General features: G+C 42.7%; 9 protein-coding genes across 13 annotated transcripts in view; 6 read left to right on the top strand and 3 right to left on the bottom strand.

Moving 5' to 3' along the window:
- Window positions 1-381: 381 nt before the first annotated feature.
- Window positions 382-3,062, bottom strand: LOC122616857 (peritrophin-44). The gene is made up of 5 exons (XM_043792432.1): window positions 2,936-3,062; window positions 2,701-2,867; window positions 2,552-2,638; window positions 1,509-1,704; window positions 382-1,448 (listed from the first exon to the last, which is right to left on the bottom strand). The coding sequence occupies exons 4-5, from the start codon at window positions 1,513-1,515 to the stop codon at window positions 451-453; spliced, it is 1,005 nt and encodes a 334-aa protein (XP_043648367.1). The 5' UTR covers window positions 1,516-1,704; window positions 2,552-2,638; window positions 2,701-2,867; window positions 2,936-3,062; the 3' UTR covers window positions 382-450.
- Window positions 3,008-4,936, top strand: LOC122616856 (peritrophin-44). 3 transcript variants are annotated; one of them, XM_043792431.1, is made up of 2 exons: window positions 3,008-3,077; window positions 3,841-4,936. In XM_043792431.1, the coding sequence occupies exons 1-2, from the start codon at window positions 3,071-3,073 to the stop codon at window positions 4,884-4,886; spliced, it is 1,053 nt and encodes a 350-aa protein (XP_043648366.1). In that variant the 5' UTR covers window positions 3,008-3,070; the 3' UTR covers window positions 4,887-4,936. The 3 variants fall into 3 exon arrangements, with proteins under 3 accessions (XP_043648366.1, XP_043648365.1, XP_043648364.1); XM_043792430.1 differs by lacking the exon at window positions 3,008-3,077 and adding an exon at window positions 3,100-3,320; XM_043792429.1 differs by lacking the exon at window positions 3,008-3,077 and adding an exon at window positions 3,445-3,561.
- Window positions 4,937-6,008: 1,072 nt separating this feature from the next.
- LOC122617839 (peritrophin-48) lies at window positions 6,009-7,358 on the top strand. Its single transcript, XM_043793852.1, has 2 exons — window positions 6,009-6,018; window positions 6,289-7,358. Exons 1-2 carry the CDS (start codon window positions 6,009-6,011, stop codon window positions 7,356-7,358), a joined length of 1,080 nt encoding a protein of 359 aa, XP_043649787.1.
- Window positions 7,359-9,024: 1,666 nt separating this feature from the next.
- On the bottom strand, window positions 9,025-10,878 carry LOC122617541 (peritrophin-48). Of its 2 annotated transcripts, XM_043793438.1 has the most exons (3): window positions 10,853-10,876; window positions 10,537-10,631; window positions 9,025-10,211 (listed from the first exon to the last, which is right to left on the bottom strand). In XM_043793438.1, the coding sequence occupies exons 2-3, from the start codon at window positions 10,538-10,540 to the stop codon at window positions 9,139-9,141; spliced, it is 1,077 nt and encodes a 358-aa protein (XP_043649373.1). In that variant the 5' UTR covers window positions 10,541-10,631; window positions 10,853-10,876; the 3' UTR covers window positions 9,025-9,138. The 2 variants fall into 2 exon arrangements, with proteins under 2 accessions (XP_043649373.1, XP_043649372.1); XM_043793437.1 differs by having other exon boundaries at window positions 10,537-10,878.
- A 1,153-nt stretch (window positions 10,879-12,031) lies between these two features.
- Window positions 12,032-13,468, top strand: LOC122616850 (peritrophin-48). The gene is made up of 2 exons (XM_043792422.1): window positions 12,032-12,035; window positions 12,096-13,468. The coding sequence occupies exons 1-2, from the start codon at window positions 12,032-12,034 to the stop codon at window positions 13,466-13,468; spliced, it is 1,377 nt and encodes a 458-aa protein (XP_043648357.1).
- A 973-nt stretch (window positions 13,469-14,441) lies between these two features.
- On the top strand, window positions 14,442-16,100 carry LOC122617481 (peritrophin-48). The gene is made up of 3 exons (XM_043793357.1): window positions 14,442-14,569; window positions 14,652-15,229; window positions 15,512-16,100. The coding sequence occupies exons 1-3, from the start codon at window positions 14,563-14,565 to the stop codon at window positions 16,016-16,018; spliced, it is 1,092 nt and encodes a 363-aa protein (XP_043649292.1). The 5' UTR covers window positions 14,442-14,562; the 3' UTR covers window positions 16,019-16,100.
- A 1,091-nt stretch (window positions 16,101-17,191) lies between these two features.
- On the top strand, window positions 17,192-18,277 carry LOC122617748 (probable chitinase 10). Its single transcript, XM_043793725.1, has 2 exons — window positions 17,192-17,314; window positions 17,426-18,277. The coding sequence occupies exons 1-2, from the start codon at window positions 17,192-17,194 to the stop codon at window positions 18,275-18,277; spliced, it is 975 nt and encodes a 324-aa protein (XP_043649660.1).
- Window positions 18,278-18,301: 24 nt separating this feature from the next.
- LOC122617816 lies at window positions 18,302-18,675 on the bottom strand. The gene has a single exon (XM_043793805.1). It carries the CDS (start codon window positions 18,655-18,657, stop codon window positions 18,394-18,396), a length of 264 nt encoding a protein of 87 aa, XP_043649740.1. The 5' UTR covers window positions 18,658-18,675; the 3' UTR covers window positions 18,302-18,393.
- Window positions 18,676-20,732: 2,057 nt separating this feature from the next.
- LOC122618221 (pleckstrin homology domain-containing family G member 5) overlaps window positions 20,733-23,120 on the top strand; it is a 56,504-nt gene continuing 54,116 nt past the window's right edge. Inside the window, exons 1-2 of one of the 2 annotated variants that reach the window (XM_043794482.1) lie at window positions 20,744-20,873; window positions 21,231-21,536. The gene's annotated coding sequence lies outside the window, so the exon portion shown is untranslated. Of the gene's footprint in view, window positions 21,537-23,120 lie in introns of both variants that reach the window. The other variant, XM_043794485.1, reaches the window with a different exon arrangement.

The following is a 23,120-nucleotide window of genomic DNA, read 5'->3' as shown; positions in this document are numbered from 1 at the left end:
CATTGATGATCTTGGTGTCCTTCTGGACTCTAAACTTAAGTTTTCAGACCACATTTCGTCTATTGTCAATAAAGCCTGGGGTGTTCTTGGATTTATAAAGAGGTGGTCAAAGGAATTTAATGATACCTACATCCCTTATTCAATTCGCTAGTCTTCCCGATTTCTGAGTTCGGATCACCTGTTTGGAGTTCACAATACGGAGTATTGAATCGGTTCAAAAAAACTTCTTACTGTTTGCCTAACGGCGCCTAAATTGGGATGCGAGTCTTAGTTTTTGTACCTTCCCTAGGTAACCGTAGAACGATGCTTGGAACAGCCTTTATTTGTAATCTTAGAAAATACATGAATATATAGATGTTGTCTGTGTATATCTATGACAATCCAAGTTTCACACTCCCTGAACTCATTAACCAATCGCATTGAATTTGGAGCTTTATTTTAAGTACTTGTTTACGACTTGCAAGCTGTGTATGTCTGTACACTTGGAGTGCATGCTCCCAGCTCCTCGTTAAAGAAGTAGTTGCCGCAGGAATTCTCGCCCACCGTGACTCCGTCGGAGCAGCTCAGATAGTTGCGGCAGCCCTTTGTGGCACTTTCGACAAAATTAGCAGTTCGACCGTCGCAACGATCGTACGAGCACTTGACCGAAGTGGGGGCTATGCACATCTGGCTGGTCGCATCGAAGAATTTATCCTGGGGACACTGATTCCACTGGGGATTCGCGTCCGGGGTGCCATCCTTTTGCTTGGCGCAGTAGAAGTAGCCGCGACAGGTGGCGTCATCTGAGACGAACTTGTTTTCGTAGGGCTTACTGGCCTTGCCGCAGACATCCGTGGGCAGTGGATGGGCATCGCAATCCACCAGAGCCTTGGAAACACACTCGCCCGTGCTAGCCTGGTAATAGGTTTTCGAGCATGTCTTGTCCTTCAGGACGCCCTTCTCACAGACGTGATACATGTTGCATCCCTGTAGGTTGTCGAAGTTGACAGAGTTCTTTACAATGTTGCAGTACTCGAAGGTACTGGTGGTGCAATCCGATTCGTGTTGACGGGAACACATCTGGGTGGTGGCATTAAAGTGGGTGTCCTGCGGACAGGTGCCGTACATGGGCGTGTCCTCATCCGAACAGTAATAGTAGCCGTAGCAGGACTTGGGATCGGCCAGGAATTGTTTGGTCCGATCTTCGCAGGAAATCGAACAGCTGGACGTGGATGTGGACAGTGATTTTACGCATTTGCCAGTGTCCTTGTCGAAAAACGGAGTTGATCCCGTACATCTACTGTAGTAGCTCACGGAATCGATGCACGTGATCGATTGACTGCAGGACTCGGGATCTCGGATCACCGTATTGTTGGAAAACAAGCGGCAGATGTCTTCACCCCGGGCATTCACCAAATCTACGGTATGCAGCAGTAGCAGCAGTGCTACGCCCAGAATAGCTCTCGGTGCTGAAATTTTAGAGCGAAATAGGGTTAGTTTAAGCTAATGGCAATTCGAAATCTACTGACTTTCCATCACAGCTCAACTTTAGACGAAGCGTAAACTCGTACTGAATTCGAACGACGACCAACGATTACTTATATCAGAGGATCAGCAGCAATCCACAGCATTATTTTTGCTGGCCAGATAAGCGGATTGGTTTATAAGGGGTACGTAAATGGGTAGGATGCGTTTAATCAAGCGGGCTATACATATGTCATTTACCTATTACTTAATATGATACAAGTTAGAAAAATACAACCAAATCTTTTGATTTTCTGAAGGTTTTTAAGTGGAATTTACTATACAAAATGTTGTATAATAACCTATATTTTTCTTAAATTGGCTGGTAAAATTGTATTTCTGAACTGAATGTATTCAAGGAGCATTCTGAACAGATAATCATCATTCGGCCTGCCCCAATTGAATTTTATTTTTCATGTCTAAAGCACTGGGCAAATATCAGTCGTAAAGAATTTTTGTTTTATGAACAATTTGGAGATTGGCAATTGCTCACGGGTAAATCAAATAGGAAGTAGATAAGATATAATTTAGCCAACAAATAGAAGTAAAAAGAAAAGCAAGATCAGCTGGCTTAATTCATAAAATTTAGTGGGTTAATAGAGAACGCCGCCTCTTTAATTAACAATAATACATACATACCTACTAAAAATAAAAAATTTGTAAGTATGTAGCTTGAACTATTTTTTGAGAATATTGAAGAATGGTTATATTAGATAGAAAAGAGAACAAAATATTTTGAAACGGAAAGACTACTATGAGTTGATTGACAAAAAATTTAATTACATACTTATTGGCGAATTTAAAAATGGCCAAAGCTCGCTTTTAGGCGAAACAATAAAATGAGGCGACATAGATGAATATATTCAAAATAAGTAAACTGAAAATAAAACCACTAAATAGGTACTATTAAACATAAATATAACTGTGCTACGAATATATCCAAAACTCAACATTATAGGTTGCGGAATTAAAAAATATGATTAATATAAAAACCTAAATATACATAAATAATAATTATTAGCACCCACTTTCCCTTCAGTAGATTGACCTTTTTGAGTTAAAGCAGTTTTTGTACACTAGCAATTAATATACATGCACATTTGTAATTCGGTAATTTTTCCTCAGAACCTTATAACTGCCAGGGAAAAGGAAAGACAAGTCAAGAGTCGAAGTGCGATTCAAATTGAGATATCTTACTAATGTCGTGTTGCTGAAATGACTACCGAGATACCAGGGAAACACCACTGAGTGATCAATAAGAGCCGTGACATTTCCCCGCCTTCTCGAGGTTCTTCGAAATCAAAAAACAATTATAGACAGAGAGGGTTCGCAATCAGCAGCTGATAATCCGAATTCCGCCAGGGCTGTCATGTGAAAAAACGTATTAAATATAAAATAGACGACATCTAAAGGTATATATGTATACACATACACACAAAAACGGACAGGTCCGCTGGCCAAGATTCGATTTGAGCTTATAAGTCAGTCCATTTTGGCCGGGTCCGCTAGTTCCACTTTCGACGTCCAACGCTGTTGAGTCCGGAGCTAACCAAACAATTTCGGAAGGATGGAAGGTGCGTGGTTTACCCCAGACCTTAGAATCTTATCAAGCTTTAATTTCGATACTAACGCCCTACTGGCAGCGGGCTTATCTGGCTGACAATTTTTTAATTACCCACCCTGTTCTCGCCGCGAATCGCCAAGTATAAAAACGCAAAGGCTGCAATTGATTGAGTTAGTAACGAAATCGGAACGTTCGCTTCAGTCGTCGATCAAGCGAATTGGTCCCCAGAAAAATTACCATTCCAAGATGGGAGGTACGTTGGCTCGCAGAACGGATACACTTATCTCTGGTGCAAAGTGGTTTTGCACATAGTTTTAAGGAGTGGAAACAGATTTGAATCACGCTGAATATGAGTGATATTTGTATAGATGCACGTTAGCATCTTGACCTAAATTCTCCTGTAGACGCTCAAGCGATTTAAACAGCTATTATTCAAATTAAGTTTTTCCTTTTTCGTTACATTTACTTTTATCCGAACATGATGACAGTATTAGGTAAAATAGAAGGGGCTTAACAAATTTTAAAGACGCTAACACGAATTTTTGTATTGAAAATATTTCAAAGAAAGAAGTAAGTGATTGTTTTATCTAAGTATATTCAAAATAGAAAGGAAAACTCACTAGCATGCTGATGAAGAAAAGAATCAACATTACCACCATTACCACCTGTACCACCAATAATATAAACAGGACTTGAGGAATGCACATTTTCCATTTCAGTTGATATATTTCATCTAATTCCTATATCACCTTTCATCTGTCTTCCCCATTCAGCATTCAATGTTAGGATCTGTGTCGTGGCGGCCTGTCTTTTCCTGGCGTCGCAGGCCATCGGCTACACGATGGACGATCTGTGCAAACAGTGGTCGGGCGCGGGCTACATCGGCAATCCGAGCGACTGCCGTGGCTGGGGATACTGCCTGAACCAGCAGACTGTGTCCTGGGGTACCTGTAAAACGGGATTGGTGTTTAACGCGCAGACCGCCTGCTGTGAAAACGCTACTATTACGCCGTGCTCCACCAGTGCCGTGCAAACTTGCTCCGCAATCTCATCTCCCATTTATGTGCCCAATTTGTTGAACTGCACCGAATACGCCCATTGCGATGGCAAGGGAAAAATCGCCTATGGCGATTGCGGCAATGGCGGCGTCTATTCGGAGGCCACCGGGAAATGTCAGTGGGGACCCGCCTGCCCGCAGGATAACATCTGTCGGTTCATGCAGTCCAACATCTTTGTTGGCGATCCGAACAAGTGTGGCAGCTACATGAACTGCATCAACGGATATGGCTCTTCGACCGCATGTACCAGCTCCCCGAATATATACTACAACGCAGCCACTGGCAAGTGCCAGTCAACGAATCCGTGCACCGGCGACAATACAAACAGTGGAGATTCCGGCCAGTTTACTGTTGGGCAAACAAGTAATACTGCATGTAACGCAACCAACTTTAAAAATGCGCAGACCCTTACTGTAGACGATAAAGAGGTTACCTATAAGTACGTTACTGATTCTGAAACCTGCTATGGTTACTACTACTGTGCAGACGAAGGAGCCACTGGCTATTGGAACCAATGTCCCACCGGTACCCAATTCAATAATGCTCTGGGCAAGTGCGTCTCGCCAGCCTCCTTTGTCTGTACCCATAACCGATGTGGAAACGTTAACAACAAATTCATGGCCGTTGAGGGTTGCCTGGGCTACACGATCTGTTCCAGCGGAGCAACCAATGATTGTCCCTCCACATCGAAGTACTACGACGAGGTGAACAATATCTGCACCTCCACAGAGCCCAAATACGCCATTTGTAAGTCGTCGTAGACGGCTATTGCACGAGTACATCCTCTACCCAGTCTCCATTGCGAGCTATCCTTTATGAAATGCATACATAAATCCCAATGCTAAAGGCATTCAAAAGATACTAATAAAAATGTTGACTTCGACCAATCGAACTTCGTTTAGATAAAGTTAGGCAAATTGTTGCTTAATTGTTTGCTTATTTGGGTAACAGAAAATGGGTGTATTTAGTTATGTACAATATCAAGTGCTGGGCATCGGAATTCAGAATTAGCATGTTTTTTCGATTGTTATCTACATTGGTAATTTGACATAATTGACTAGGTTTATACTCAATGCCCAATATCTACTATATAAATATGTATCACATGAAGGTTGAACAGTAAAACAAAATTGCTTTGGAAATTTCTGGAAAGGTAAACATGATTGACGTCAACACTCAAATATTGTTTTGATTCCAGTACTTTAAAGTAAAGTATAGTATAGTATACTGGGCGTCTGGAACTATCGATATACATGCGAGTCGCCAACTTATTGGTATTTAATTGGCGGTTCCAAAGATGATACAAAATATTCAAAGCAGTATAATAAAGTAAGATCACAGGTTATTGGTCCAGACTCCGAAAGCCCCAGAATATACATGCGTATTGAGATATTCGATGAGTTTGGGCAAACTCATTTAAGCTAATCAGGGAGCTTGGTCTTAGCATGAGTATTCCAGCGATTCTCAGATGTTCGAAAACGAGATGTTCAATGCCACTGACGGAGATCTTGGCGTGACATATGCAATTTCCTTATCAGTTCGGGTCGATACCGATGCGATACCACCACCACCAGGAGTCTGTTCTTCTACGAAAGAGGCAATTCCGATGTTATTGCCGTGTAATTTACATGCGGCCCCGCTATCGTACATCAGAAAATCAAAAATCGAAAAACAGAAAATCAACGCTATCTTCGACCTCTGATTGAGATAGCGTGTGCATTTTGGAAATTGTTTTTCGCCGAACAAAACCGAGCAGAATGGCCTTTGCATATTTAAGAGCTCCAGCCTCCTAACGTGCAGTATCATTTGAGTTGTGAGTGCCGCCAAGATCACAACGGGACGTTCGAGAAAACAGGATACAAGTTAACCCAAGGATATACAACATGAATAGAGGTATACTTAAGTGGGACACCAGTTTCGGCAGAAGTCATCATATCTTTCGAGAACCGCTACAGTTTTTGTGGATGATTGATGAAAGGATGGCTCTTTAGAGATATTCCGAATCTTCGAACATTAGGTTTTTTTAATCCATTGCTCCATTGCTCATTTAAATCTTAAATTTTAAAGTTGCCTCACAGGCTTAAGGTTAATAATAGTAAACACATTGCATATTTCATCCTGTCCCTGACAAAGATTCCCCACGATTTTCGGTTCTCTTTGCAGCTAGCGGTGTCCTGTCGCTGCTGTTTGTGGCCAGCGCCCTGGGCGGCGTGATCGAGGACTTTGAGTACCTACCGGTGGTCGAGATGTGCGATCTGCTGCCGCAGGATACAAGCTTCCTGCGACCGAATACCTGCGACAACTGGGTGCGGTGCGCCACCAACTACAGCGTGCTGGAGCAGGGCGGCTGTGCCGCAGGACTAAACTACAACAAGGAGCTGGGCCGCTGCATCCTGGCATCCTCCAGCGCCTCGGTGTGTCCCTATGCCGACGGTATTGCGGACCAGCCCAAGAACCTGTGCGCCAACGAAACGGAAGGCGCCTTCATCGTGGATCCCAGCAGTAGCGATTGCCGCGGCTACATCCTGTGCAAGTCGAAAAAGCAGATCAAGGCCAACTGTCCCAACGAGCTGATCTTCCACCCCACATCGAGGTCCTGCGTGTACGAGAAGCAGTACCATTGTCCCGTCAGCCAGACGAGGAAGACCAGTCCCGCCTGCCGATCGCTGCCGAACAACACCCGTCTGGCCGATCCCGTCCATTGTGACCAGTACTACGAGTGCGTCAGCGAGGTCTTGCACAGCAGATCCTGCCCACTGGCGAGTGCCTACGACGCGAGCCTCGGCTACTGCGTGGATGTGGCCGAGGTGTCCTGCTACGAGACCGCCGCCCTGCCAGAACCGGAAAACATCTTCTGCCTGGACAATGCCACCGGATCCGCTCGCGTTGGCTACTTTGCCGACGAAGAGTCCTGCTCCCAGTACTATATCTGTGGAAACCCCGTCGCCGGCAAGCACGACACGGAGCCCAAGCATCTGAGCTGTCCATTGGGCCAGTACTTCGACTTCGAGAAGCTCTCGTGCCGCGACAGACTCAACGTGCGCTGCCAGCTGGACAGGTGTGTGGGCACCAACATTACCTACGTAAACGTCGCCGGCGATTGCCAGAGTTATGGACGTTGCTCCGGCGGAGTGACCGTTAGCGTGGGCCAGTGCCCAACTGGTTACTACTTCGACGAGCGCAACCAGGGATGCACCCAGACCAACTACCACTACATCGCCTGTTCCGTGTAGGCTGCTCCATGTTCCATGCCTTAACCAAATCGCATCCAAATTAAATCCCTAATAAATCGATCCAATTCTTGGTGGAGGTCAAATGCATTGCATGAAAGGAATTAATGTACTTCATGGTGGGAAGTGTAAAATGTTATGATTTTTATCCATTTACCTGAATTATTTCTGCATAGTAATGATGAAAATGGAGTTATTACATTGAAACCTGAAATGTATATTTAGTTTACCCACGGCATCCACGGCTCTATGAAGATTTGTATCCAAATACCAATTTTTATTTGTGGTTTTATTGATCTGATACATACCTTTCCCATTCTGTTTCTAAGCCGTCTGTTTAAAACTGTACAAGCGGGAGTCCATTTAAAAATGTTTCTTTACTTTTAACGATAATATATGAGTTTATGAACCAGAGGAATACTATGCTTTTTTGGAATACAGGTTTGAAAATGTTCATTAGCGAAACGAAGACGGCGTGATAAAATTCTTCTGGCAACACTTTTGCTATCAAAACTGCGCCACACAACGATTCATATTTGGCAATCTGTTTTCGTGGTACTTCCAGTGCCCAAAAAATTATCAGTTTTTAATTAAAATGGTACCTCAGTAGCGGGTTCAAAGAATTTCAAACCGATTCCTGATAGTCCGATAATGAATTCGCTACCCGGCGCTGCCACGATCGGTTATTTCCGTGTTGGCCATGAGGCGAGCAAGATGTATCCAACGCCCAAGGGCCGTTTTCTGTCTTACAGGGACTTCTATCACTAATTAAATTCAACTATATAGTTTGGTGGATAAAGTAAGACCACGAATAGCGGATGAGTGTTCACGCGCGTTCACGCGCTTTCGCGATTATGGATTATGGATTAACCAATCCATAAACACCAAATATGTTTATTTTAATACGGCAGTCATTTAATAATACCAGTCCACAGGGCGGATGATTTATTTGTTTGTAGTGCATGCCCAATATTCAGATGTATAAAATGTTATACGCTTTGGCATCTTTTAAGCCTCGCTACAATGAATTTGAACGAACTTGATTACCTTTACATAACGAACAAACATGATAGCATCCTAAAAACTCAATGACATAAGATATCTTGTTATATCACCTCATATACATATATGACGCCTATTGAAGAAAGTGCTTTGAATACTCAACTGTGTAGTGTGATAAGTTCGTACTTTTCCATTCAACTCTCCTATTGCTGTTGTGAACACTGTAGTATCCGCTGATATCACTTATGAGCCATGAATGGGTTCCAATGTCTACCTCCCTGGTACTTTCCCACCGCCAATTTACCAAGTGGTGTTCTTGGGTATGACATCACGGTTTTATGTTACCGAAAGTGTTGCTCGGCAATCGATTCAAGGAAATCTTAGCCTAGAAATCATCTGGTAACCTAATCGTTATTGCGGCTGATTACACCACTTATATTTATTGTATCGGCGTCGAAAAACAAACTGTCTAATTAAAACTGATTGCGTACGTCGCTCACGAGACCAAAATGTTGCTGATAGTGCCATTCATCAGCCGACGCTTTCTGGCAGGCGGGATAAGATATAGCTCGGATGGTTCACGAATGAGTCAGCTTATAAACGGTTTCTTTAGTTTATTTGTATAAGTAAGCTTTTCGAAATAATTGCAATTTGGAACTTGGTGTTGAGCTATTATTGGAGAACTCCAATCAATTCGACGAAATCTAAACAAAGAGTTGATCTCTAATTTTATATTATTTTACGCCTGATAACAGCACCACTTGTACCTTTACCTAGCTGCTCACGACTCCGGGATGGTGGTGGTGCCATTGTTCTCGGCCGTCAACTGCTCGACTTGGAACCGGGTGGTTTCCTCCGCTATCTGGCAGGCGGTATATGATATGACCTGGGTGGTGCACCGCTGAGTAATTTCGTCGAAGTACTCGTCCTGCGGACAGGTTCCCTGGCCAATGACTATGCCATCCTGGCAGATCGAGTAACCCTTGCATCCATCATCCGACTCGTTGGCCAGCTGTATGGTGGAATTGCCCAATCCCACGCAGCGGTCGTAGCCGCATTTCACTTTGGATCGCGGGACACAGGCACCGCCATCGGTGGCCAGGAAAAATCTTCCGTCGGAGCAGGTGCCATGCTCCAGCGAGAACTCTCCATCGCCCAGGTCCTTGCAGTAGTAGTACCCATTGCAGGTCTTGTTATCGGATATGAATCCACCCGTATCTGGACATACACCCTTCTCGCTGATATCTGGCACTGGCACGAAGTCACACTCCACATCCTGCGGATAATCGCACTGCGCCGAGGAGGCCTTGAAGTAGAAGGTGCCCGGACAGGTTCCATTGATCACCTGGCCACCCCAGCACATCTGATAGCCATTGCAGTTGTCCGTGTCCTTGACAAAAACTCCATCCGGCAGGATATTGCAGTAGCTATCCGGGTCCATCTTATTCGAGCACGGAAAATCCCTGATGCAGTCTTGCGTGCCAGGATTGAAGTTCATTCCAGTGTTGCACACTCCGTGCGTCCCCTTGCCATCCTTGCAGTAGTAGTAGCCGTTGCAGGAGTACGGATCAGCCGCAAATCCGGTGGGTAAAGCAGCGCACGGATTACTGGACAGACACTTGACACTACTGGAATTGAGGCATTTCTGGCTCTCCCTGTCGTAGAAGAGTCCAGTGTCACAGCTTCCACTCACTGCGCTCCCATCGATGCACTGAATCCACGAGTTGCACGCCCGAGGATCGTTCATCTTGGTGCCGTTGACCACCAGGCTGCATATAAGCGTTGCATTAAAGGTCAGGGCCCCAGATATCATGGGGATCATGAGGAGTCCGGAAATAAAGATGAACGTTGTGTCTGTTTGGCATAAAGGGCTATTAGTACGATATTCCATATATATATATATACATATATATAAATATTTTATATTATTTTTTATTTATTATATAAGTTAGATTTTATTGTTGGCTATATGTGTAAAATTGCACGAGAAGTATGCTGTGAGTTGATGCACATCCTTGATTTTGTTTGTTACAAACTTCATAGGTCGTACAGTTTTTAATGGATGGAAATCCATTTTTATGACTAATAAATGTTATTAAAATACGATAAAAAAAGTCCATGAAATTGAAATTCTTCATTGATAAATGGTGCAGCGCAGTGCTCTGCACTGGATACTCACCCATCTCGAGTTCAGAAAACTTTTAGTATTCCAAGAAACAGGTAGCTTTTAACGGCGAAAGAGGAAAATAACGTCTAACTGGATGCCTTCCAAGTCTGCCAATAAATACATTGCAAAAGACAAAGCGTACCGAAAGGTCTTTAAAGTTTGGTTGCTCTAACTTAGTCTAGAACTGTCGTCAGTGGCTAAAATGGACTCATGGCGTATTCATATTTCAGTTTTATCAGATTCGTTTAAATCCAAATTTGACAAGTGATAAATTTTGCCAATGCCACCGCGCAGTTCTATTAAAACCCAATTTGTTTATTTTTGTCACCTTTAGTTTTTGTAGTATTCGCTACCGTATTCGTATTCGTTTGTCTATAATTATTATCTTTCGGACTACTAGATTGGGTCTAATTTAATTTATTACATACATATATGTACAGTAATAGACTTAATATTAAAATCAAAGGTTATGAGTCAGGTGCACACGAAATGATGTTATTAATAGTACACGATGACCAACTCTTGTTGGCATATGTACATATGAACGACAGTGGTAGTGCCAATAAGTTAAGATAACTGTTTAAAATATAATGAAATATGAATGAATATTGAATAATCTGCCAATCTTCTGAGAGAGTAAATGAGTATACTAGATTCGTTGAAAAGGAAGATACTATAAGCAACAGTAAGAACTAGAGATTCCAAGTTTTGGCAAGTTCGCTTAAGATTTTATTTGATTACTAGCCTTTAATATGAATGCTAATACATTTTTACTGCGTCAAATCCCATTGTCCTTGGACTCCCTATATGTGAGTAACGTGTATCTAATAGTTGAGGACCTCGGCTATAGCGTTCTCATTTTTAATAGTTGCCCATACGACCAACATTAATGTTCCGATAATAACAAATAATGCTGGAAATCGCCAGGGTTAGTCATTATTCTTAAATACGAACAGTGCGGGCTAGCGCCATATAATAGGAAGGTAATTTAAAGCTAATTTAGATTACTCTAATCTCATTTCGCTTAATTGATTTGGGAGAAAACAAAAACAGAAAGGAACACACGAAATGTATTATTATGTTTGGGGGATCCTGTCGATAACTTCTTACTTAAATAATATAATTTACTTAAAAAAATCCTTTTCAAATTTTGGCGGAATTTGTATTGCATTGCTCTACATATTTATTTTTGAAACGCAATATAAAAAATATATTCAAATAAACTAATTGAAGTAGCTAAGTTTCTTTTGGTCCGAGTTCCGTGGAGTTCTTATACACACAAAACGTTATTGATTTGTCAAAAAGGCCATCGATCATGCAAAAAAGTTTGTTGGCTTCACTTGCGATACATCACAAAGTGGATTCCCTGAGTTGAAGGGTCGTCGATCAACTTGGACAGCCCAGCGGATCGAAGATAACTTCTGGCTGGTCTGCAAATAAAAGCCGAGGAAGTCCATCAACCAGAAACAGTACTCAACTAGGAGCCACCAAAAGAAGAAGCAAAACAATGGGTAATTTAGGAATTAAGCAAGAAACCTTCGAATAAATATGAATATATTCCATATTTCCAGGTGGACAAAAAGCAACCATCCTCGCTGCCGTGGCGCTAGTGATCGCCTGTGCCGCTCCAGCAACAGCCGATGTGAACGTCACCGCCTTGTGCCTGCTGGTCAGCAATGGTAACTACGTGGCCAGCCAGTTGGACTGCTCGACCTACTACCAGTGCCAGGGATCCTCGTTCACGGCCATGTCCTGTCCCCAGGGCTACTATTTCGACAAGAATGCCCAGCAGTGCACGGGCTCTGTGCCGAGCACCTGCACCAGCAACACCGATCCCTGTCTGGGCAAGGCGGTGGGATCCTTCGCGGCATCCAGTTCGTCCTGCGGGGGCTACTACTACTGCGGAGCCTCCGGCGCTGTGAGGGGCAGTTGTCCTGCTGGCGAGAACTTCAATCCCACCACAATGGCTTGTGTGTACCGGAACAATTACCCATGCACCGAGTCCTCCGGCAGTAGCTCTACTGTGTCGGTCGCACTCAAACTGTGCAATCTCGTCGAGAATGGCGTCTACTTCGGCAGCCCTTCCGACTGCAGTGCCTGGAACTTCTGCAAGGACAACGTGCTGCACTCGGGATCTTGCGAAGCTGGTCTAGTGTTCAATGTGCAGGCCAGCAACTGCGGCTACAAGACGGCCTCATCCTGCGCCCAGGTCACCAATGATCCATCCCTGACCGGAGTGTCTGCTCCAACCACTTGCTCCTCGGCCGGATCGATGATCGCAGCCACCGCATGCAACCAGTACTACACGTGCTCCGCTGGCAACTATCAGCTGATGACCTGCCCCTCGGGTTACTACTACGATACCATCTCGAAGGCGTGTGTGACCAGGATGCAAGCGAGGAACAACTGCGATAGATGTGTTGGCACCACTGCGACCTTCGTGAACGCCTACTCCACTACCAACTGCTCTGATTACCTGTACTGCGTGAACGGTGTCCAGAAGGCCGTGGAGAGCTGCCCCACAAACTACTACTTTAATGAGAACTCCGGAGCCTGCGTAAGCGGTGTGGAGCCCACGTTCCTCTGCTGCAATCCCACGAAAAGCGATGGAGATTCGACGACGTCCTCTGGATCGACTTCCACTGGATCGACTTCCACTGGATCGACTTCCACTGGATCGACTTCCACTGGCTCGGCTTCCACTGGCTCGACTTCCACTGGCTCGACTTCCACTGGCTCGACTTCCACTGGATCGACTTCCACTGGCTCGACTTCCACTGGATCGACTTCCACTGGATCGACTTCCACTGGATCGACTTCTACTGGCTCGACCTCCACTGGATCGACTTCCACTGGATCGACTTCAACTGACTCGAAATCCTCCGAAACTTCTTCTGCAACGTCAACAGTAACCAAAGGAGCTTCAAGTTCAACCACAAAATAATTTAAATAGCATTTCTACCAAAAATAAAATTCGTTATATAATTCTGCAACAAATAAAAAATTAAAAGTGTATTTTATGTAAATATTAATATAATGTGATAAGTACCATTTAAGATAGGCAACTCAATTAAAAGTATCCCTTTATAAGTACAGCATTTAAAGTAAATAAAGTGTGGGCGAGTGTAAGGATACTCCTTTATAGGATAAATTTTCTTTATTAGGATTTAAAGTTGTCATCAGAAACTCGGAACCCGGAAAGTGTAAAGGGAAATTTCCATCGACATTACGAAAATCCCAAAGAAATATCATCAACACTTTATAGACCCCATTTGGCATGGTAATAAAGACGAAAGTAAAGATTACCTGAGCGAAACGTTTTTCATCGCCAACAAGGTTTACTGGCCAGCGTCATCGTCATACAAAAGCGATAAGAGTCCATTCAATTGAATGTGTAGCTTTCGAAGTTAAGCAATATATAAAAATAAAAGTAAAAAATAAAAGGCCATTTGTTAGAAGAAGACAAAAAACTATTACTTTTTAAATTCTTTTATTTAAGTGAGTAGCATGAATTAAGACGAAATAGTATATTACATTTTAACTAGGATCATTTTAAATTACATTGCATTATCCCGAATGTTACCCCAACTTTTAAAAAATATTACAACCCTAGGTTCAACTACACGATGTCTTACTTTCCAAGGTAGAATTACATCATTGATAAAGAGGTGGCTGCGTCCATTGTTTTTTTTTAATTATTAAGTTGCGGAACAGATAGAAATAAGGAACGATAAAGACCTTCTAGCGTTAATTCAACTATACTTTAATTAAAATTGGTTTAATAACAACTCGAAAAGATGTTCAGCGTCTATCTGGCGGAATAAATAAAAAATTGGACAATGTTTCACTGTCAATAATTCCGGAGAATAGCTGGGCTTATCTACATTCAATTTACGATCTAGATGGCCAAGTTCGAAGCGTAGACCTATAAAAACCAGGCAATGGGAAAACTCCACCATCAGTCTTCGACAACCTTTCATTGGCCGATACAAGTGGTATTCGATCCCCAACAGCCGCAAAAAGTATTACCAATTAACAATGACAGGTAAGTGTTTTACATGGGATATGACGCCGAAGGATAATCCGAAGGATTTTCGTTAATTGACTGAGTGATTTCCGGCTTGCAGGCAAACTTCTACTGGCCACGATCTTGTGCCTGATGGGCGGCCAAGCCTTGGGCGATGCGGTTCTGGAAGGAAACTACAACGTTACAGCCGTCTGCACGGCGGTGACAGTCGGAACCCAGCTGGGCAGCTTAGAGTCCTGCCAGACTTACTACGTCTGCAAGTCCACCGGACCCGAGAAGGCCTCGTGCCAAACAGGCTACTCGTACGATTACAAGAGAAGCTCCTGCTATCCAAGCAGCGAGGTAGCATGCTACTGGGGCGTTGAGAATCCCTGTGGTGGCAGGAATCACACCTGGGTGCCAAACACTGCCGTTTGCGGTGGGTGGTACTACTGCCTCGAAGGCGAGTCTGCGGGCTCCGGAAAATGCCCATCTAACCAGAAATTCGATGCAAGCCTAGCGTGTTGCGCTTATGGATCCTGCGCCACCACCGAATCTTCTGATGGAGTCGTTCTCGACGACCTCTGCGATGTCGTGCCACCTGGCCAATATTTCGGCGACACTGTGGACTGCACCACCTGGCACAACTGCGAGTCCACCTCCACTGGAATCGTTTTGCGAACGGGTCAATGCACTAATGTGAGTTACCAATTCCAAACGTACAGTATCTTATACGGGAACAGTTTCGTTCCTAGATCCCAAAACCATGTTGCTTCCACAATCTTTACAGTTTATGATATATCCTTGATAGATCGAAAGTTTATAATTTATAGTTATGGATGTTTAATAGTTAATAGTTAATTATTCATAGTTTCTACATGCCAAGTGAGCTTACTTCTACATACTCCCCTTTCACAGGCGCATCGATCATAATGCATATCCTTTGTATCCTTTAGTGTATGTGACTCTCATTTTTTTCAGCAAATATACAACGCGCTCACCGGTCAATGTGCCTACTCAACTACCAACGCCTGCAGCCGTGTGACCGGAATTCCGCTGAGCGATGGCGCAGTTTCCTGCACCACGAACGGTGCTAAGACACCCGATGCCACCGAGTGTGGAAAATATTATGTGTGCACGAACAAGATAAATGTGGCCACATACTGTGATACTGGCTACTACTTCGACGTGAAGTCATCGACCTGTGTGGCCCGCCAGGTTGCTGTTCCGGAGGAGGGATGCAATCGATGCCAGTATGCTACGACGAAGTTTGTAAACGCCGTCGATTCGGACAACTGCTCCACCTACTACTACTGCAACCAGGAGGGCCAGGCCGCTTTGAACACCTGCCCTGATGATACCTTCTTCGACGAGACAGTCCAGGGATGCACGTCCGACGAAAACCTCACGACGTATGTGAAAAATAACGGAGCCTGCTATGGAGCCACCGCCAGCGGATCGGAGGAAACCACGGCCTCCACCGAATAAACCCAGTCATCATGCCGGGATTTTAGAAGGGAACACGACGGAACACGACTAACTGAAAACACGATCCTATTTACCACTTAGTATTCAGTATCTAATAAAAGGCAATAAAGCTATGTTCGCAAGCAACTGGTTGTGACTTTCTTATTCCCAAAAAGATGTCATAAATTTAAATAAAGATATGAAAAACAAGAGAGAACGCTATAGTCGAGTTCCCCGACTATCTGATACCCGTTACTCAGCTAGTGAAAGTGCGAAGGAGTCTTCAGCACTGACAGTTTTTGGCGGTTTGTGGGCGCTAGAGTGGGCGTGGCAAAAAGTTTTTTGGCAAATCGATAGAAATTTAGAAGACTAATACAAAAATGAAAAAATATCAAAACATTTTTCAAAAGTGTGGGCGTAGCAGCTTTGGGCGGTTTGTGGGTGCTAGAGTGGGCGTGGCAAAAAGTTGTTTGGCAAATCGATAGAAATTTATAAGACTAATACAAAAATGAAAAAATATCAAAACATTTTTCAAAAGTGTGGGCGTGGCAGTTTTGCGCGGTTTGTGGGCTTTAGAGTGGTCGTGGCAACATGAATCGACAAACTTGCGCTGCGTCTATGTCTCAGGAGTCAGTATGCTTAATCTCAACTTTCTACCTTTTGTAGTTCCTGAGATCTCGACTTTCATACGGACAGACAGACGGACAGACGGACGGACGGACAGACGGACATGGCCAGATCGACTCGGCTATTGCTCCTGATCAAAAATATATATACTTTATATGGTCGGAAACGCTTCCTTCTGCCTGTTACATACTTTTCAACGAATCTAGTATACCCTTTTACTCTACGAGTAACGGGTATAATAATTGTATTACTACGAAGATTCCGCACGTACTCTGTTTGGCCTTACGCCAGTAAGGATATTTTTAGATGACTTAGGACCGTCTGGTATTTTTAGAAGTGAGCATATCACGCATTACTTTATTGAATGCTATCTAAAAACCCGAACATTTCGATTTCGCAGACCGCTGCGTAGATGGCAAACACAAGTTTTCGATTAGCTCTTACAAAGGCCACACCCATTTCATCGACCTTATAAAGGGGTCGGTCATGGAACGGCCGAACCATTAACATAGGTAACTTAGAGGCGCAAAGAACCATTATCAGAAGTAAAGGGCACTATTAACTACAATGCAATGCTCCTGGGCATTTGTCCTGGCATTGAGCATCTTCTTCCAGTTGGGAGCAGGTCACGTTGTGGACCTAAGTTGGGAATTACCCAAAGTTCGAAATACAGTGGGTGACCTCAGCCATGTGAGTATTAAAATATAAATCTGATCAATTTTTATTGTTCAAAGAACAAGAAAGAAATGCATACGTTTCCATTCCCTGTAGAAAGCTCTTAGACCAAACTCCTATTTTCAGATCTGCTTGGGACGCCAAGAGGGCGAATTGGTGCCACATCCACTGGATTGTAATGGATATTTCTCCTGCTCGCGAGTTCCTACACTCCTCTACTGCGATCAGGGCCTCCAGTTCGACGAGAACCGTGCGGTCTGCGATCTGCCGGAGAATACCAACTGTAGCCCCGTACCCTCTGTAGAATCCGCAAGTAGCCTGGCGGATAACTCCGAACTTAACTGGTGGCCCCACAAACCGAAGCCCGTCTTTGTGGCCGTCGATGTGACCAGTGGTCAGCCGGTTAATCCCATGGAGAAGTACGATCCGGAGCACATCGAGTGCCGTCATTATGGAGCCTACTTCCTTCCCCACCCCAGAAATTGTGGACTGTACTTCATCTGCGCCTACGGCCATCTCCATCGTCATCAGTGTGGGCGTGGCACAGCGTGGAACTTCGAGATGTCTGAGTGCCAGTTGAGTGATCAGGCCGTTTGCTATGGGGAGTCCCGGGTTTCAGAGTCGCATACGGATGTAAAAACCACCACCAAAGTCCCCACATTCAGCAGCGAAGGTCCAGTAACCGTTTGCTATATTGTGGGATCGAGTGAGTACAGCACCCTGCAGCAATTCCTTACGGATCCAGAGATTACCGAATTGCCTCCCGTGACACCACCATCTCCACCTCGAGCTGAAGTCAGCGCCTTGACTTGTCCGTCCGCCAAGCAGAGCTATATGTCTCATCCGGAGGATTGCAGCAAGTACTATATCTGCATCGGAGGAATGCCAGTGCTCACATCCTGCCCCAAAGGACTCTTCTGGGACCAGAAGTCCGGATTTTGCGAGATTGAAAGGAATGTTAAATGTTTCCAAAAATGATTAATAAACAAGGGGCTGATCGCTCAATGCTATTTTATTTTGCAGTACAGCAACAAATTGTATATCTATTTATTTATTTATTTCCAATATTTTCAATCTGGCAATACTTATACTTATTAAAGAACTGTGGCCATCGTTAGTCTTTGCCATAGAACTGATCTCCTTTTAGCAGCTTCTGCGCTCTCCTTCTCAATTACATTCGTTTTCCAAGGATAGTTCTTAACACCGCTTAAAATTCGATCCCAAATTGTGGGGACATTTGATTCTATCGTTTTCACATCTTCCGGGCTTACATCACCTAAGATTCTTTCCAAATTGCAGATTAGCAGCAATGAAAATATCGAATAAAATAAAAATCTATCTCCGCTGGATGCTCGCATTTTGATACAGGGATGATCTCTAACTGATCTTCTTTGACGTTATCTTCTACTCGTAGTCGCATGTCGAAACTCCTAATCTCCTAATCTTATCAATAGAAAAGTTTAAAGACTTTTAAAAATTACTTTACAGCAGATACAGAGGACGGTGGATAAGATAGCAAACGGCATTGATCGCAAAATTTGGTTTTTGCCTAAAAGTCAGCTACATATTTTGCAGATCGATTCGTGTAACTTAACAGTAGAGAAATATATCCTAAAACTTATTTTTCGGCTTGAATCTTAATCTGCCTAAAACTGTATTTATAAGATACAAAATTGTAATACGTAATAATTTACATAATTTTGCTTAGTATTGGTAAACAACAGTGATTCGACTCGAAATATTAGATGTCGTCTCAGGCAAGTTAACCCATAAGATTTGCCAAACGCGTGCATCGTTTGGTTGCCATATTCATTGCGAACAGATTAATTAGTTGTTGAACCGATAAACTAATGTTTACAAATTACAATTCAACTTTCCAACATTTTTATAATGATATCATTATAACAAAGAAATATTTTCAAAAACAGGCAGTACTGGTAAAATTTAGCATAAGGTAGGTCAAGGCAAGAGATTGCTGTATCGCTTCTCGGGCTGAACTTTTTTTAAAAACCCATAAATGATGTCATCCAATCGGCAAACAAACTTTGAAAGATTGTCCCTGATCTCGTCGCCCTTTGATCAGCTTGTTCATTCATAACTTATCCAAAAACCATGTTGGTCTGCTTGATTATGTTGCGAATACACATGTGTTCGGCCCTCTCAAGCGATGGTGCGACGTGTTTGTCTAATTTAAATTTAACTTCTAAGGCGCACGGGCTCAATCTCAATTAGGGCTGTTTTTTTTGGCTCACAGCTAATCGACGTGCCGTCCAGTAATTAATTCCGACGTCTCCGTGGCCAAACTTGTTGGTCAGCGGAGTGGCAGTGGAGTCGCGTGACTCATTATAAATCGCAAAATGGCAAACTTAAAAGATTTTTCTGCGGTTGTCGGCAAAGTGAATACAGGAAAGTTTTGTACCAAGCAAATTAGGAATATGCATATGTGCGTGAGCTTGGTTAAACATTTAAAAAGCAAACAAACTGCGCTAATCAGCCCAATCGATGAGATCGATGCCCTTGTTAATAAAGAAATTGTTATTTGGTGTAATGATTAATATATAGCATAAATGTCAAATAGTTTCAAGGCCTCAGCTTGTCTGTTCATAGCCATTATAGCCTTGAACTGTGCAAATAATTAAAGATACATACACACATATTTACGTATGTGGAAATGACCCCATCATCTTTGAACCGGAAGATAAACATTATGAACCTTGAACAACAATACTTGGCAAAAGTAGAACTGTGAACCAAGAAATGATAGCCCATTTAATCTATGGTTTTAAAGTATTTTTGAAGATGATCTTGATTTTAACTGTATCCACAAAAACAACATTTTTTGCTGAATTTCAAATTGCCATTCGGATGTGTCACTCTCCTCCTGCTGTTAATTCAGCACAGACGCAGTCAACAGAAAAGTCTTAAACAATTGGTGTAGTTTTAACATCATAAAGACCGTCGTTAATTGTTATTCCAGTAGTGTACAACTCTTCTGATACCCTTAGCAGCCCTAGTAAATTAAATTAAATTTAACATAACTTATTTTCTGAATTTAAGCAGGCTCATTCAAAATCAATTTTTGTGGAAAGCAAGATAAAGATGACTTATTAATTAACGTTGATATAGAAACTGAAGAAAAATTTGTCGAAGGAAAAAAAGGCGACTACACGCTCACTTTGCCGAAATAATTGTAAACGTTTGTACAATACTAGAAAAAATCATTATCAATGTGTCTTCATTTATGCCAAAAAAACAGGACAAATTGCCCATAGTGCGCCGTAGTCAGCACACACACACGCACACACACACACAAAGTGGAAGAGAGTGCATGGCTCTTCTTCTTAAATCTAATTTGTTCTCTTTTTCCGCTCTCTTGCGCCAGCGAGCTTTTTGGACCGGCGATCAGCTTTAGCTTTTTCAGTTGAAAGCTAGTCACCCGCGCGCGGAGTTCTTTTAGCGCGCCGTTCTGCAAATAGTTGTATTTTGACTTAGCCCAACTTAATTCGTTCTATTCGACTTTTCGCGAGCGGGAGTGACGTCGCCGTTTTTGGGCAATTGCGAACATATTGTAATCGTAAGGAAATTGCGGCGGTGGTTATTGTTATTTAACAGGAGGAGACACGCGTCTCTTTTCCGCGTGTTTTTTATTTTTCTGGATCAGCGGCCACCTGAAAGCGCCATTTGAAAGGCTAACAGCTGTGCGGCAAAAAAGAAAAAACAAATATATACATATAGATATATATTCAAGTGCAAAAGCTGGCTTTGCTAAAAGAAATAAAAAATAAATAAATAAATAAAAGAGCAGAATAAACGTGCAAAGCGGTGCGTGAGTGTGTGTGTTTTTATTTATTGCGCAAGCAAAAGAGAGCGCTTTGTGTGTGTGTGCGTACCTGAAAATATATATGTATGCAACTAATTTCATTACTTTCAGTTGAGTTGAAACAACAACAAAGGCGGCGCTCGCTGAATAAGTCTAATGTGAAGTGCATTTCCTTTGTGACAGAAAAGATCGCTCCAAACTCCAAAAATCGAGCGAGGCCATATGTATACAGATATACGGATATATATGCATGTATATCTGTGAATTCAGAGCGCAAGCGTCGCGTCGCCATGCAAATGTTAATGAAAAACACAAACCCCTACAAATCGACAGCAGCTTAAAAAACATCACAAGATTATCACACACATAATATAACAATATTAGAAGCCACAAATCAGCAAACAGCGAGTAAAGCAGGCAAGTTCATTAAAAATGAATACAATACATATGTACATGTGTATGTAAATATAGCGAAGAACGGCATTCGTCACCCAACTAACTTAAAAATTGATAAGACCGAAGGGTAAAGAACCGTGGATATGCTAACTCTAAGTACAGTGGACGGGACGTTTCGACATTTCATACCCTGTAGTGCGCTTGAACCTTCAATACTTCACAGTAGTAGTTTTGCAACCAATGTTCAGGAAACTTATAAATTGATTGTATATGAACGTATGGCGGACTTTGCCTAAATGTATCAGTATAGCTTTTGATTTGGTTATTATTCATCTGGGAATTTTGGAATTTTTGAGTCCACTTTCAATAGTATTTGCTTTCCTAATAATTGTCGTTGGCAAATGATTATTATGAATCGACCGGAAAGAGGACCATCCTAACATGCAAAAAGAATTTATGTTGTTTGTCTTTAAGAGTTCACAAACATAGGCTTACTAATTAATTCCGGTTCTATGGCACTTCCGTTTGTATTAATATTTCCATACCCAAAGGTGCAAATTGGTCTTTAGGTGTTCCCATTTACAATTTAAAATGTTATGGGGTACTGGGTAAACACTCCCTCTGTTTAACAAAAGTAGCCAAATACATTTTTTGAGGAACGTGTGAAATAAAATGATTTTAAACGACGTGTAAGCTCAAACCTGTCGAACTCCACTGCAACTTTCTAAAGTTGGTGTTACTAAACTGTCCAGAAAACACAGTTGAATTAAAACAATTTATCTTCTGATTTTTTAGTTGCAAATTAAACATTTTTCTCGTTATTTTAAACCATTTTGTACTGTGCCGCATTCGTGAAAACAGCTCTTTCTGCGAATCTTTTAGCATTCGTACAGTTGAGTTGAGATACAATTTGAACTAACCTAGTACACCTAATACACACTCTATGTCTGCCAGATAAATGGTGTACACGTGCTGGAGATGGCATATCTGTCGTTATCAAAGGCGGTTAATCTAACGAGTACGTGAGAAGGCTACGAGCTTCGCGTGGATTTATGTAACATTCATGGGACCAAAATCAGGGGGCTGGGGCCAGTTTTCACTATCCAGCTTTCATTATCAAATGGTGCTACACAATGCACAATGCAGCAAGAAATATTTTGTACGCATCTATTTGGTGGCGTAATTGGCTTTGGGCCGAGCCACTTGGCTCGATTCGTCTCACAACCGGTTTGGGTTCCTGCAGTTAACACTCATCTCAAACTGAGGGGGTGGGGGGATCGGGGGTACATCTCACAGGAACTCCATGCACCCAGCCATCAATCACCTGTACAGTCTTGCTTCTATAACTTGAACTTCACTTGAGCTAGAGAGGTCTGTCGAAGGTCTTGACTCTGCAAAATCGCTTAGCAGGAATATATTTTAAAACATATTATACTTCTCAAACATAATCTGTTGATAGTGAATGGGTTCCTGGGTTTTTCATAAGCTCGAAAACATTGTTTTCACCACAATATTGCTCGAAATAACATGTATTTCATAGTTCTGGATAGTTCAAGCTAGAGAAGCTCACCTGTAGGTTTTTCCGTGAGTATGTGCACTCGGACA

This window comes from Drosophila teissieri, chromosome 3L (genome assembly GCF_016746235.2).
Source record: "Drosophila teissieri strain GT53w chromosome 3L, Prin_Dtei_1.1, whole genome shotgun sequence".
Classification (NCBI taxonomy): domain Eukaryota; kingdom Metazoa; phylum Arthropoda; class Insecta; order Diptera; family Drosophilidae; genus Drosophila; species Drosophila teissieri.
This window is presented reverse-complemented; position numbering and strand designations above follow the sequence as displayed.